The sequence below is a fragment of the Pelmatolapia mariae genome, linkage group LG8 (assembly GCF_036321145.2).
Source record: "Pelmatolapia mariae isolate MD_Pm_ZW linkage group LG8, Pm_UMD_F_2, whole genome shotgun sequence".
Lineage (NCBI taxonomy): Eukaryota > Metazoa > Chordata > Actinopteri > Cichliformes > Cichlidae > Pelmatolapia > Pelmatolapia mariae.
In genome coordinates this window covers 26,372,571-26,388,312 of record NC_086234.1, presented here as the reverse complement: position 1 = coordinate 26,388,312, position 15,742 = coordinate 26,372,571, and the positions used below count along the sequence as shown (strand labels likewise).

Here is a 15,742-nt window from a genome sequence, read left to right as displayed (position 1 = left end):
ACTGTTTTGTAAAGTGCTGTACAAATTAATGTTTTATTCTGATGCACTTATCCTTCACTCGCCTCTTTTCCCTCCTCAAACATATAATATACTACTGTGAGTCATTAACTTTTGTCTTCTCTCTCCTGTAGTTTCTGTTTAATCCTCTTTGGTGTTCATAGCCTCGCTATGCTCCTCTTTGCAGCCTCCTTTCTTGTCCTTCATCTTCCACTTGAGGTCACTTGTTAAAAGGGAGTTCTTCCTCCCCACGGTCACCAAGTGTTTGCTTATAGGGAAACATTGGATCATGGGTTTCTCGTCATGTAAACATATAAAGTACCTTGAAATTCAATAAAAGAAACTCTTTAATAGACACACTTTTATTATTTCAAAGGAATAAAGGAATGGTACAGAAAGTAAAAAAGGTTAGCAGATTGCTTAACTTCACTGAATATGGAAAACAGTTGACATTAAAAGGAGCAAAATGTATCTTTTGCTCAAAAGCAGGCAATACATTAAACATACACGTCACAATATACAGCTAAAAGGACTCAAATCAGTGCATTTACTACGAACATTAAAAATTACACAAAATTATTTTAGGCAACTTGTGCAAATATCTCCACAGATTTTAAAAGGAACTACACAAACAGATAAAGAGCTAAGTCTTTGGTGTGGAGATGCTGCGCTAGGTTCTGAATCCGACAAAGGCGTACGTTCTGAGCATCTCCAGTGCTGTACACTCTGTATATGTGGTATCGTTCCTTTTCCTTCAGTGCAAAGTCCAGCTCGTTGGCAGACATGTGGATAAATGACTTCTCTTTCTTTATAGTCGACTTCACCTCCACATACACCACCTCAGGCTCTCCTGTGGATCCGAAGGTGAGCTTAAAGTCGTAGGGCTGACCGGTCTCCCCGCTCTGATTGCACCACATGATGTGCGTGGGTCGTCCAGGGTCGCTGCTGTCTCTCCAGTGGCACAGGAAGGAGTTGACCAGCTGCTCCCCCCATTCGCCGATCGCTGCCACATCTATCTCGTCTTCTGATAAGACCACCTACAAAACAGAGGAGCTATTAAGAAAAACTTGATAACCAGCGACTAGGAAACCAAAGCTTGCAGCCGGTAAACTGACGGTGGTGGGTCTCTGGCAGGTGAGCTCCATGTCTTCAAGTGTGGCCTGGGTTTTGTTCCACTGAGGAAAGTCCAGGTTCAGAGGAGGACGGATCTCTGCAGCAGCTGCTGCAGTCCCCTGGAAAGTACTAGAAAGCACCACAGCCTCAGGTACAGCACTGACAGAGAGAGACAAACGAGAGAGATTAGAAATACATACTCAGTAAGAGTGAAAATCAACATTTTCTGAATATTTTACATATTTGGGAAGAGGAGAAGAAGCCTACAGGCTGTTTGGAACGGGCTGGCTGCTGGCTGTCTCCACAGGTGGTTCAGATGGAGGACTCGGTGGAGGTCTGGGAGCTGCAAGGCTTTTCTCTCCACCTTCAGCTGTGTCAGACCGAGTGGTCTCACTCTGCTGACGGCGCTCTGTTGGTGACAGACAACACCAAATGGAAAACGTTAGTTTTTACAGGATGTGCTGTAACAGTTTGGGAATAATGACACAACGCAGAATTACACAAGAACTTTCAGTTTGTAGTGTTGTGTCTTTGCTCACTAACAAGCACTAAAATCAACATCTTAACTGATAATGCAAGATGCAGCTGGTTAAGACAATAAAACTATGTTATTGTGGACGATCTTTTAATCTACCTGTCTCTCCCTCTCTGTAAGTATTTTCAGTTTCTTGTGATTATCACAAACTGAGAAAGATTAAATAACGGTTCTGTGTTACCATTCTGCCCTGTGGTGAAAATATAATTTTGCAAAGGTAAAACACTTAAAGCTGCACAGATTTATTCTTTGTCCATTTCTAACACAAACAGCCTGAGCAGAAGAAGAAGAAAATAATTTTCATATATATCTCCTGTCTTCCTTCTCTCACCCAAACCAGTCGCGGCAGATGGAGGTTTCTTCCTGTTAAAAGGGAGTTTTTCCTTCCCACTGTCACCAAAGTGCTTGCTCATAGGGGGTCATCTGATTTTGGGGGTTTTCTCTGTCTTTACCTAACAATATAAAGCGTCTTGAGGCCCCTGTTGCTGTGATTTACTGTACAATCACAGCATTGTATTACTGTACAATCTTTACCTTACAATACAAAAGCACCTTGAGGTGATTTGTTGTGATTTGGTGCTATATAAATAAAACTGAACCGAATATCTGCGTTTTTAAGGATCTTGAATGTGTAACCTGGTGGTGGTGGGGTGTTGGTGTTTGCAGCAGCAGCAGTTGCATTAGCTTGCTCTGGATGACTGGGTTGGTCTGCAGGTCTGTTGGTGCTGCTGTTGCCTCTGGGTGGATGGTTTCCCTCGTGGCTGCTTCCTCTGGGTGAGACGTCCTTCTCCAGGCCTTGTTCTTTTGGTCCAGCTGGAGGAGGCCACATCTTCATGACAGCCTCCACCACTTTGCTATCTTCCTGACCTCCTGACATACGTGACAAATGAAACATGCACTTTTTATACTGCTAATATAAACAATTTTTTCTTTACTCTTAGCATCTGTATTAAGTACCAGCTCGACTGCCTCCTGTGCTGTGTATTGGTGCTCGAGGAGGCCAGCAGACCAGCGTCTGTTCCCCATCCTCTTGTCCAGGGCGAGATGGCTCGACTGTGGAGCTGGTGGAGGAGAAACTCCTTGACAGCACTGGAGGATAATAGTTTCAGTTAAATCCAAAGAATATAAAGGAAACATTGAAATGAAACCTTAAATAAAACACCAATCATACACAGTGTGAGCCTGTCTCAGAGCTGTTGTGCCATGAAAGCAAAATGTGTAATGAAAAAGTCTTTGATCATATTAATCCTTGTAAAATGTGTGTGTATGTGTGTGTATGTGTGTGCTCTCTGCTGCAGTATGGGATCTGCTCCTCTTGCTCTTTGAGCCCTGGCAACAGCTGCTCTTTTATGTCACCACACACAAGAGTGAACAAACTCGAATTAGCATATGCGAGAAACACACCAGTTATGTGCACTGTGTGTGTGTGTGTGTGTGTGAGTGCGGAAGGAGAGTGTTTGTGTGAGGCTGAGACTGCGAAGAAAAACACTTTGAATATTATGAAATGATAATGGAAATGGGGGCAAGTGTCACAGAGAGAATTGGAGGAACTGCAGATGGAAGCGTGAGAGGAAGCAGCAGTGAGTTTTAGGATTCAGCTCGTGTTGCAGTTGTAGCACTGAGCTGATATTCTGCATCAAACTGTGATTCTCATGCACATCAACACTGGGCTGAACACATGGATTTTTCAGGCTGTTTTTCAAACATTCTGCAATTTCACAAAGGTAAGTAAATCAGTGAGGAGCACTATAGAGTAACAAAGAGCTTTATTTATCGATATATATTTTTGGCACTATGGCTCTGTTGTGGGAGAGCAGGTGTTAATGAAAAGTCTGACCCATGCAGACAAGCCAAAATGAAAGAAAAACATTGGAGTGGCGCTGGGTTGCAAAGCAGCCTGCAGATAGATGTGCAGCAGGAGTGGCCAGGTTACAACAGCTTAAATAGCATGGTGTGTGTGAAAATAGCCAATTAGAGGTGTGGAAGAGTGTAAACGGAGCCATCGCAATGACATCAAGCAATGCTATGTTCAATTAAACTGTTATCTTAATCAAACCTATTGCACTTTGAGGGTTAATGTGTCTGTTATGGTGGATAAATTAATGGAAACAAGTGGAAGCTTTGACTTTTCTGTCAACTTTCACCTTTAGTATTCTGTTCGATCAAATTCCATCAACATAATGATAACCTATCGGTTATGCTGTTTTTCCAAAAGGTTACTACCTCTGTGGCCTAGGGGGTCACTGTTGTCCTGACTGACCGATATGTTCTGATATTTATGTAAATCCAACATTTCATGTGTGACAGGATGGCAGTGTGTGTGTTTTTTCCACCATGTGTCTTCTGTACCTCTTTCAGGGGGAATGTCTGGTTTGTGAGGCTCTGGGACCTCCCACAGTTCCTCCTCACTGGGCAGCTCTCTGATTTCCTCTTTGGCCAAGAATCTCTTCAGGGCTCTTGGGTCCTGCATATGTATTTATTATAGTTATTGTAGTTATTATAGTATACATGGCATACACATAATATTAGGCTAGGTTCACAGACTGTATAAAAAAGATGCACGTAGCAACATGATATCACCAGTGGTTTGTGGACTTTGTATTTTAAAACTAAAACATTTACATTTTGCCTGCTGCCATGTTCTTTTTTTTTTTTACATCCAGAAATGAACAGTGTTGGGGAGTAACGGAATACATGTACCGCCGTTACGTATTTAGAATACAAAATATGAGTAACTGTATTCCATTACAGTTACTGTTTAAAAAGGTGGTATTCAGAATACAGTTACTTTGGTGAAATAAATGGATTACACGGCGGTACTTCCTTGTTTCATATTCTCGCGGGTCAGGACTGTTTGGGTTTGTTTGACAGCTATGTTCTGTTGTTCCAGGCGGCAGCGTTACGGTTGCCATGGTTACAGGGTGACGCGCTCTCTCGCTGCGTGTTTCCTGGGTGAGAGAGCGCTTTTTTGTTGTTGTTGTTGTGCTAAGCTAAAAGGCAGAATGCTACAGGCATAGCTCTAAAGAATGTAGCCTCATGGGCAGTGTAGTCCGTGCTGCAGCGAAAATGGACTACCATACACGTTATGTGTCTGTGAGCGAGGGAGGGAGAGAAAGGAAAAGTCCGAGCTGTCACGGAGCAAAAACGGGAGCTGGAAGCATGTAAATATAATAATAACCACTGCAGCCAAGAAGAGTGCCTGACGAGCCCATTTGTAAGTAAGCTATTAAGACTCAACTGTACACTGTGTTCGTGTTTTCCTCCGGAAAAAATAAGTTCCGTTGGAGCAGCCTTTCAATGCCTCTCTTTGTCTCTGGCAAGCAAAGTTGACCCAGACAACAAAGTAAAGCTAGTTTTTGGCTACCAGCCCGACACGGAACCCGCCGTATTAGTCAGAGGTCCCTTTACTACGGTTCGGAGCCGCGGACCTTCAGTAACAGTAATAAATCACAGCAATAGTACATTCACGTAGTTGTAAACAACATGATAATATATTAAGTAATCCAAAGTATTCAGAATACGTTACTCTCATTGAGTAACGTAACGGAATACGTTACAGAATACATTTTGGGGCATGTATTCAGTATTCTGTAGTGGAATACATTTTAAAAGTAACCTTCCCAACACTGGAAATGACCATAATCAGATGAGACACAGGAGTGCTAAGGTAACTGCTACAGCTAACTAACATAGTTAACAAGCTGCATCCGTAAACTGTACCAGGTGCAATGTACAGACAAAGCCTTAGGAGCCTGCCTCAAATGGAAGGAACTGCAGTTTTGGCACGTCCGCATGCTTCATTTCTATTGTTGCCTGGATAGAATATAATATTTGTTTTGTATCAAAGAACAAAACTAACTGCATTTCATTATTTTATTCACACTGAAAGACCTGTGGGATTTGAGTTATTTAGGAGGAACACAGAGGTCTGATCCATTCATCATCTGTCTGATTCTCCCTGTTCCTCCTTATAAAATCACTACATAATAAGACCAGTGCTGAGTAGATCTGAGGTCTTTCTTTTCAGAGAATCTTTTCAGATTCTCTTGCCAACAGTGGCAACAACAGACATTCTCAGTAAAACTCTGATGTCCTAATTAACACGTACTTCTAGTCATCAACTTCCTGGGATACACTAAGTAATAAGTGAATATAATAAGTTGGGAGCCAGATTTCCCCTAAGCCTCTCATATCTGTCTGACTGCAGTGTAAAGGGATGTTACGCTTCAGAATCATATCATTAAAGCCTTTAATCAGACACTGAAGAATTTCATTTTATTGACTTTGGAAAATCCCAAAATGGAACCTAAATCAAACATTTGATCCAGATGTCAAAACTGATTCTATAACGCAGCTCTGTTCTACTGGAAAACCAGAAGAGAATGATCAGTGGAGCAGGATCAAAGCTGAGGCCAGATCTGAGCATCTTTTGCTGCTGCACTGCTCTATGAGTCGGCAAATAATTCAAATGCAACTGCTCTCCAGGGAAACGGCCGTTACCCGGCGCTACGGTCAGCTGTGTGGTGAGTTTGTGCAAGTGGCAGGATGAAAAAGTGCAAATGACTAAAGACTCTTTTCACTGGATGTGGATTAGTGATCGATGCTGGAAGGAATTATATATCACTTACACTGCGGGAGGTTATCAGGCCAGTCAGGAAATGTGTCAGCTCCTTTTGGTGGCTGCTCTCTGTGCAAAACAATTTCACCACCTCCCTGAAACACACACACAGCATTGCAAGCTACCGTAAGACAAATGCCAAAGCATGTACAGGGTAAGTCTATGAACAGTTTACTCAGGATATATTCTCTTTATGAGACTTAAATGCATGTGAGGGAAGGACTTCTGAAATTCAGCAAAGATCAATATGAGTCTTCATCATATTAATCAAATCATATGGATACATGGATCTCAACTAACAGCTATGACTTGATGCCATATTAAAAATTAAATGTAGAAATAATCTGATAATAAAAGGGTTTAATAATTCACTTATATCTCAATGAGAAATACTCGGGGGAAATGACTAGAAATCCAGTGCCAGAGCTTGCAGAGCTTAATGGTTTCTGTTGATATTGGTATTTCTTTAATAGCTGTTCATATGTTCTGAACACACATTAAGTGAATGATGCTTTGTTAAATTACCATCAGGTTGGTCCAAATTGCACCACAAACAGTTGATCACTTAGTAAAAATCCAAAATCCAGAATTGCATATTTCTTCTTCGGTCACCTTTCTCACTCACTATGTGTTAATAGACCTCTCTGTACTGAATACTTGTTATTAATCTCTGGCTCTCTTCCACAGCATGTCTTTTATCCTGTCTTCCTTCTCTCACCCCAACCGGTCGCAGCAGTTGGCCCCGCCCCTCCCTGAGCCTGGTTCTGCTGGAGGTTTCTTCCCGTTAAAAGGGAGTTTTTCCTTCCCACTGTCACCAAAGTGCTTGCTCATAGGGGGTCATATGATTGTTGGGTTTTTCTCTGTATGTATTATTGTACGGTCTACCTTACAATATAAAGCGCCTTGAGGCGACTGTTGTTGTGATTTGGCGCTATATAAATAACATTGAACTGAATTGAATTAGAATAGAACAGAACATGTGTAAATATGCTATAGTAATGCATATAATGATGAGCTTCTACTTTGTGTTCCCCTCCAAATTCAATTCAATATTTTTCTAATTACTACACATAAAACTGCAAAACGAAGGAAAATAAAATAGAGTTGCTGTAGAGTTCATAGAAAAATAGTTGGACACCAACATTTAACACTCAACTGTTCCACAAGACTTTCTTGAATTTTTCCTGACTTAGTGAAGGTTGAAAAGCATCCCTGCATGGCACGATTAAGACATTTAAGAATCATTTAGCTGGAGAAACTAATTTCTGAGACTGTCCATCACACACAAACCTGCAGATGTCCAGATCAGCTGAGAGATTATCTTTCTGGATGTAAAGCTCTTTTTTATCCTTCAGCAGACAGATGACATCCACCAACTCAATCACAGGGTCCTCCCCGTCAGCTACATCCAGCTGGTGGCGAATGTATAGCTTGCCCACCTGTGAATAATCAGACAGAAACAAAAGAGTGCACACTTGTTGTCTTTGTTTTCATGCTTACTTCCTTTTAGAGCTTTAGGTGTTGTGGATGTATTCTCCTTACACCTACAAGAAGACTCTTAAGAGGAAAAAATATGACAAATTAGGGTTGAAAATTCCTTCAGATATATCCTCTTACCTGTGCAAAGTACAGGTTCTTGATTTTTCCTGCTATGTTTTGCTCAGTCAATTCTGAATAGACTTCATTCAGTTCGTCATGGTGATAGAGAAACCTCTGAATGTAGGGAACAATCCAGCGCACCAGGCTCTGCATGGACGGACAGGGCCTCAGGTTCTCAGTCAGAGGCTCACTCTTGACACATTCGGAGAGCTGATGAATACCACAGATCTCCAGAAACAGTTGTCTGTCTTTCTCATTGAATGCAGTTCGATCTGCTGCGTCTATTAAGACAAAAAAAAAATCATAAAAGTAACAATCACAGTATATTCTAACACAAACAATAAAAATGTAAAAAAAAATGTAAAAGCACTATACCAGAGTTTCCTGTCTTGTTCTTGAGAGCCGTCTTCTTCTCTGGTGGGGGCAGGTTGAGCAGACGCACCTGCTTATGAGGTTTGAAGATCTTCTCCAGCTCTTTGCTGTCACTGATCATAGGCTTATGTGCCAGACTCACCCAGTTGTTATCCTTAGTAGGGAAGACCTTCTTATCAGACACCATCCCTATCAGACATGCACACAACCATATAAATCAGACACGTAACACATACACAGCAAAGGTACACATAGAATAAGCTGTAGACATTTAGCATGACTTCTTTTTTTCTCATTGTACTACAAAAACTGCGGGTTGGTTGTAAGGGGTTCACACTAAATGCAGATTTCGATTTAGCATTTCATCAACGTGTCTTTTAGACCCCATTCCTACAAAACTGCTCAAAGAAGTCCTGCCATTAATTAATTCTTCAATCTTAAATATGATCAATCTATCTCTAATAATTGGCTATGTACCACAGGCCTTCAAGGTGGCTGTAGTTAAACCCTTACTTAAAAAGCAATCTCTAGACCCAGCTGTCTTAGCTAATTATAGGCCAATCTCCAACCTTCCTTTCATATCAAAAATCCTTGAAAGAGTAGTTGTCAAACAGCTAACAGATCATCTGCAGAGGAATGGCTTATTTGAAGAGTTTCAGTCAGGTTTCAGAGCTCATCACAGCACAGAAACAGCTTTAGTGAAGGTTACAAATGATCTTCTTATGGCCTCTGACAGTGGACTCATCTCTGTGCTTGTCCTGCTAGACCTCAGCGCAGCGTTTGATACTGTCGACCATAATATCCTATTAGAGCGATTAGAACATGCTGTAGGTATTACAGGTACTGCACTGCAGTGGTTTGTATCATATCTATCTAATAGACTCCAATTTGTTCAAGTAAATGGAGAGTCTTCTTCACATGCTGAGGTTAATTATGGAGTTCCACAGGGTTCAGTGCTAGGACCAATTCTATTTACATTATACATGCTTCCCCTAGGTAGCATCATTAGAAGACATAGCATAAATTTTCACTGCTATGCAGATGATACGCAGCTCTATCTATCCATGAAGCCAGGTAACACACACCAATTAGTTAAACTGCAGGAATGTCTTAAAGACATAAAGACCTGGATGGCCGCTAACTTCCTGCTTCTTAATTCAGATAAAACTGAGGTTATTGTACTCGGCCCTGAAAATCTTAGAAATATGGTATCTAAGCAGATCCTTACTCTGGATGGCATTACCTTGGCCTCCAGTAATGCTGTGAGGAACCTTGGAGTCATTTTTGACCAGGACATGTCCTTCAAGGCACATATTAAACAAATATGTAAGACTGCTTTCTTCCATTTGCGCAACATCTCTAAAATTAGAAATATCCTGTCTCAGAGTGATGCTGAAAAACTAGTTCATGCCTTCATTACTTCCAGGCTGGACTACTGTAACTCATTATTATCAGGATGTCCTAAAAACTCGCTGAAAAGTCTTCAGTTAATCCAAAATGCTGCAGCAAGAGTACTGACAGGGACTAGAAAGAGAGAGCATATTTCTCCTGTTTTGGCTTCCCTTCATTGGCTTCCTGTTAAATCCAGAATTGAATTCAAAATCCTGCTCCTCACATACAAGGTCTTAAATAATCAGGCCCCATCTTATCTTAATGACCTTGTAGTACCATATCACCCTATTAGAGCACTTCGCTCTCGCTCTGCAGGCTTACTTGTTGTTCCTAGAGTATTTAAAAGTAGAATGGGAGGGAGAGCCTTCAGTTTTCAGGCCCCTCTTCTGTGGAACCAGCTTCCAGTTTGGATTCAGGAGACAGACACTATCTCTACTTTCAAGGTTAGGCTTAAAACTTTCCTTTTTGCTAAAGCATATAGTTAGGGCTGGACCAGGTGACCCTGAATCCTCCCTTAGTTATGCTGCAATAGATGTAGGCTGCCGGGGATTCCCATGATGCATTGAGTTTTTCCTTTCCAGTCACCTTCTCACTCACTATGTGTTAATAGACCTCTCTGCATCGAATCATATCTGTTATTAATCTCTGTCTCTCTTCCACAGCATGTCTTTCATCCTGTTTTCCTTCTTTCACCCCAACCGGTCGCAGCAGATGGCCGCCCCTCCCTGAGCCTGGTTCTGCCGGAGGTTTCTTCCTGTTAAAAGGGAGTTTTTCCTTCCCACTGTCGCCAAAGTGCTTGCTCATAGGGGGTCATATGATATGATTGTTGGGTTTTTCTCTGTATTTATTATTGTGCTATCTACTGTACAATATAAAGCGCCTTGAGGCGACTTTTGTTGTGATTTGGCGCTATATAAATAAAATTGAATTGAATTGAATTGAATTGAATCTTCCTTCCACTCATTTGAAGCCAACCTTCTTTTGGTTGCCCCTGCAAAAAAAACTATTTTCAATGGCAGGTGGGCGGGACTTCTGTGCTGACCATATAAAACATATCTGCGGTCAGCATCATATAGACACAAAAGTAGAAAGAACTGCCCGATGTTGACTGTTAAGATGGTTCTCTGTGTGCTCATATTTTAATGATTTATGATGCAAGTTGCAGCAATCTGCACCAAGGTTTTTACTTTAATTGACTGCTTTATTAACTTTGACACATGCTGTTGTAACTGCTGACCATACTGGTGATCCAAACTGCCGTAACAACTTTCCATCATTTTAAGAACACTAGCATGCACCCATGTCTTTTACCTCACACAATATCTTTGCACCACATCTTTCACCTGATGCTTACATTCAGCTTTCTGCACGAAGGATCTGCCGAGTATTTATATTGTTTTAAGTTTATTATCTGAATAAATATTTTTCCACATGTACTACAATACTATTGCTAAATGAAAAAAATATAAACATTCCCACTCCAGACAGTGCAGTCTGACTGTCTTCAGTCCCAAGTTCAAAATACTTCAATGCTGCAGCAACAAACTCAAATCAGGTGCATTTAAAGCATGCTGCACACTGACAGGTGGCAGATAATGCTGGATTTCCAACAGAAATTCTGTGTGAACAGGTAATGAAAGGTGCGTTGTTTTTGGAATAGATATATGACTCACCTTTCAAAGGGGAGCAGTAATTAAGTTTGTACTGAGGAATTCTTTCCTGGTCTCCAGAGGTTTTGGGCTTACAGCTTTTAGCTGTTAAAACAAATACGACATTGCATTAAAATATTTTATGTAAAGAAAAACAGAGGAAGGATCAAGTATCAAGTTAAGCTAGTCAATGGAGAGACACAACAGTTATTGAGGAGGAAATAATGAGCTGCAGGCAGATGGGACATCAACAGTAAACAAATGTAGGAGTCACTGAATGTGGGAAAATCAATGAAAGAAAGGCAATCTAAATGTTCTTACCAAGTCTGGCATAGAGTATCGAGACATCCTGTAGCACTTCGGCAGTTGGTATGGGACAGGAGGAACAGATCAGTTCCAACAAGCCAACATACTGGTTCATCTTGGGGATTTTTTCCACATTCAGCAGCTATGCATAAGAGAAAGAAATACAGACACAAAGAGTTGAATTAGTATGGTATGGTTTGGTTTTAACATTGGCACCAGTTGGGCTTCAATTCTTGTCTTGTCTGAATAAGACAACAAAACTGAAATAACACTATGTTCTAAAAAAAATACTCTTTAAATGTCACTAATAATTCCACTCCCAGTCCTGTTTCATCAACTTCTACAGTTAATGTTAGCGTAAACACTTAGTTAGGTACAGCTGAAACACTGCTGAAGGTGTTTCCCTTTAGTTTACACAGTAAATGTTAGTTTAATTCACTATCAAGCTACAGACGATGAAGTCTGCATTTATGTTAACAGTCGGTCCTCCTTTATTTTTTTTAATTCAATTTGATTTATATAGTGCCAAATCACAATTCATTCAAGGTACTTTATATTGTAAGGTAAAGACCCTAACAGAGAAAACCCCGACAGTCATATGATCCTCTCTGACAGGGGTGTCACCAAGGGGAGGCCACACTTTACACTAAAGACACTTTATAATGATTTGAAACATTGACTTGTTATTTATTTCTGCTTAAAACAGATTACTGGGGATTTCAAGATCTTATTTGGTTTTATATGTACCTATTTTCAGTGATATCAACTTTAACAGCAAGAAATTAACTAGGCATATAATTATTTTCTCTTTCTCTTTTTTGCCATATTTTTTCTAATAACCTATATTTGACAACAACATAGTAAATCTGGAGATTCTGTTGGTGTGCCACCCCAATGTTTTTAGTGGCCCCATACGGCCACCACTAGACACCCCTGCTGTATGAGCAAGCGCTTCGACGACAGCGGGGGAAAAAACTCCCTTTTAACAGGAAAAAACCTTCATCAGAACCAGGCTCAGGGAGGGGCAGGCATCTGCTGTGGCTGGTTGGAGGTGAGGAGAGGAAACGGACAAGAAAAAGACCATCACTACTGCATTTAACATTAGCTTAAACGGCTAACTAGCTAGCTGATAAAGTTTTTCTTAGCACAATCAGTATTTGCTATGTAGGAATAATGGAGCTGCTTTACTTTAGTTATTAAGAAAATCAGAAGACAAATCTAGATAAGCTAAAACATGAAAGCAGATACAATAAAGCAGACAATTGTGATGAAAATTCCCACTCTGAAATTTTATAGGCAGTACTTAAAAATAAAAATCCAATGGCTCTCTAGCCCAAAAAAGTAAAAATGGGGGGAAAAGGTCTTCTGTTAGTTTTCTTTATTTATTTTTTTGATGAAAGGCATTAAAACAATCAATTTAGTTCCACTAAATATAATTCTCATTTTTTATGCTTTCTGGTTATAGTAAACCATCTTTCTGTATTAGAGGGATCACAGTATGGCTAAGTACTTTAAAGAATTTGCCATACTGATTTCACGCATCAAACACAATACAACCATGACTACCCTCTAGGTGAACTACAGCACATTTTGGCACAAGAACAGTAACAGAAAGTTCAAGACTTTAAATGGCTTTTAAAAATGAATCTGAGTTTGTATACAATGATTGTTGTTGAGAAAACACTACCAGTTATCTGCTATTATATCCTAGTTATAGCAGGAAACCTGGTTGACCCCAAATGCTAAGTACACCAATGGACTCCCAGACTGATGGGAAGTAAACAACCTCTCTGTAGATAATCAGTAGGTCATATTTTACACTTCTAGTAAAAAAAATGACGTGATCTTTGTTTTTTGAAAAACGACTAAAGCATTGAATCCATACCAAAATACCATTAAGTATCCTCAGAACTAACTCAGAGCATGGCTACACAATCTGTCTTCACACTGATCTCACTGTGCTGAATAAAACCTGCTTTCTTGTTAACTTAGCAGAAGCAAATCTGCATTATTCTCATGTATTGATTCAATGCTTTTATCGATTGAAAGTAAAGCTGAAAAGCTGACAGTGACACCAAACGAAAAAAAAAGAAACCAAAAAGAAACCGTATATGTTTCTTTTCTTCTTTAATAGGGCAGCTTACCCTGAGGAAGAAGTCTTTCATGTCTTCCAGAGGGTTATAGAAAGGAGACAGCACTTTGGGCTCCTGGACAGGGCTGTCTGGTCTACGTGTGAGCTCTTTGTAGCGCTGGAACATGTTTGTTGGGTCACTCCAGCACACCTCTTTCAGGTGGTAGAACCGTCCATAGCTCCAGTTATCACTGTGCCTGAGGAAACAAAGTACTGCTTGTGGCTTTCAGGTACTTTGAGAATAATCTGAAAAGGTATGCTGAAAATGGTGATAATGTACCTGTTGTACTCTATAAACACAGCAGGTGTATGCTGGAAGAGCTCCTTAAGGCTGCCCTGAGAACAGTTTTTTTGCAGGTAGGTGTAGACACTGTATATGTGCTCAACTGTGGAAGTGAAAGTTGCCCCTTCTGACTCATCCTCAGGGAGCCTCTGCTCCTGGACATCTTCCTTTGGTCTGACGCACCACTCCTTCAGATAGTTAATCAGAACATCCACTGAGATTGTTTCTCTCATCCCTACAAGAGCAGGAACACAGTTAGAGACTCCATTACAAGATAACCAACAAAAATAGCAATGGACACAAGTAATCTCCAGTGTAAAAGACACATTTTTACCAATAGCTCTGCTGAAATCGCTGGAGCTAATGTCCACATAGTAGACATGGGTCCCCAGCAAGTTGGTGACTTCAGGTGATGACAGGTAGACGGAGCTCGGACAGAGGTACTTTCTTTCCAGCTGGCCTCCCTGCTGTGGGCGATAGGCTGGCACCCATTCAAGACGACACAAGGAATGGTAGAAGGAAGACTTGGTGCTTTTGATTGGTTGCCCATCACTGTCGATCACCTGGGCTGTGAGGTACTGAGAGTAGCAATGTCTGAAAGAAAGAGACAGAGAAAAAGACTGTTTGAGATGTTTTCAACCCACTTCTACAGTGGATTGAAAACACCACAAGTTACAGACTACCCCACGTGACACCATTAATGTGGGGTCATTACAGTGCATGGTTGACAATTCTCCAGCTGTCCTGATTTAATGACTCAGAAAAGTGACAGAAGTGTGTGACCTACATTCTCAGCAGCATTGTGAGATAAATATACAGATAAATTTTCACCAACCTGATCAGTGCAATAGATAGCAGTTAAAAAATAGTATTCTCTGAGTCAATCTCATGTGTGGAACACTTTCCCCATCCTATTACCCTGTAGAAGGTAGGTATTGTTGCTTAAGCATTTTCCACGTGCCTTTATGGGAATTCTCCCACCTATGGGTGCTAAATATCCTTGGGCAAGATACTAACCCCAAGTTGCTCTCCGAAAAATCCACTGGAATGTGTGAATGTTAGATATGGGTGAATGAGGCAAGTTGTATAAAGCGCTTTGAATGCTCAGAGTAGAAAAGCTCTATATAAGAACCCGTCTATTTACTGTTTTAATGGTTTTGTGATGACTTTTAGAAGTTTAAAATTTTCCAGCTGAACTGAGCTTCTTGTCTTAAAGTGATGTTAAACTGATGCATTCATAGGTGTGTGAGATTGTGTGTATAGCATAAAATGAATAGAATAAAGCACTGCATGAATGAGTGCATAAGTAGGTAAACATGGCTAGAAAAGTACTTTATAAATGCCACTCTATTTGACTTTCTTTATTAAAGTGGACCTACTATGCGAATTTCCAGCCATTTGGACTTTACTAGACTGACTTTGGATAATTCATCATTCAAAAGATCCTAATTTTTCTTACATTGGGCCTTGGTGAAGCCCCTCTGTTCACCTACTTTCTAAAAGAAACTGTTTTGGCTCCCTCCCCCAGCATTTAAGCCAGCTTTCAAGCCAGCTTTCATCTGGTTGGCTGCCCTTTCATGATCAGAAATGATATCACCATATTAGGGTTATCCACTCACTGACATCATACAGGGCAAAGAGTAGAAAAAGCAGATTAAAATAGGAGGAAAAAGAAAGAATTACACCAGTTTCTAGAGCTGTTGAATGGTATGGTATATATAAGGGACATGTAGTACATTAGTAGTAA

General features: G+C 40.6%; 1 protein-coding gene and 1 long non-coding RNA gene across 4 annotated transcripts in view; one reads left to right on the top strand and one right to left on the bottom strand.

The window, feature by feature from the left end:
- Positions 1-358: 358 nt before the first annotated feature.
- The window catches only part of wu:fj29h11 (uncharacterized), a 50,702-nt gene continuing 35,318 nt past the window's right edge, over positions 359-15,742 (bottom strand). For all 3 annotated transcript variants that reach the window (XM_063481690.1, XM_063481689.1, XM_063481691.1), the window contains 15 exons: positions 14,330-14,589; positions 13,993-14,230; positions 13,726-13,909; positions 11,597-11,723; positions 11,300-11,380; positions 8,238-8,423; positions 7,881-8,143; positions 7,554-7,702; positions 6,274-6,358; positions 3,995-4,109; positions 2,603-2,734; positions 2,282-2,515; positions 1,378-1,519; positions 1,113-1,269; positions 359-1,034 (listed from right to left, as the gene is read on the bottom strand). In XM_063481690.1, coding sequence (XP_063337760.1) covers positions 621-1,034; positions 1,113-1,269; positions 1,378-1,519; positions 2,282-2,515; positions 2,603-2,734; positions 3,995-4,109; positions 6,274-6,358; positions 7,554-7,702; positions 7,881-8,143; positions 8,238-8,423; positions 11,300-11,380; positions 11,597-11,723; positions 13,726-13,909; positions 13,993-14,230; positions 14,330-14,589 — 2,767 coding nt within the window. In that variant the 3' untranslated portion in view covers positions 359-620. The remainder of the gene's footprint in view (positions 1,035-1,112; positions 1,270-1,377; positions 1,520-2,281; positions 2,516-2,602; positions 2,735-3,994; positions 4,110-6,273; positions 6,359-7,553; positions 7,703-7,880; positions 8,144-8,237; positions 8,424-11,299; positions 11,381-11,596; positions 11,724-13,725; positions 13,910-13,992; positions 14,231-14,329; positions 14,590-15,742) is intronic.
- Positions 9,422-10,564, top strand: LOC134633378 (uncharacterized). Its single transcript, XR_010094730.1, has 2 exons — positions 9,422-10,069; positions 10,289-10,564. It is a non-coding gene; the product is annotated as an uncharacterized LOC134633378 (long non-coding RNA).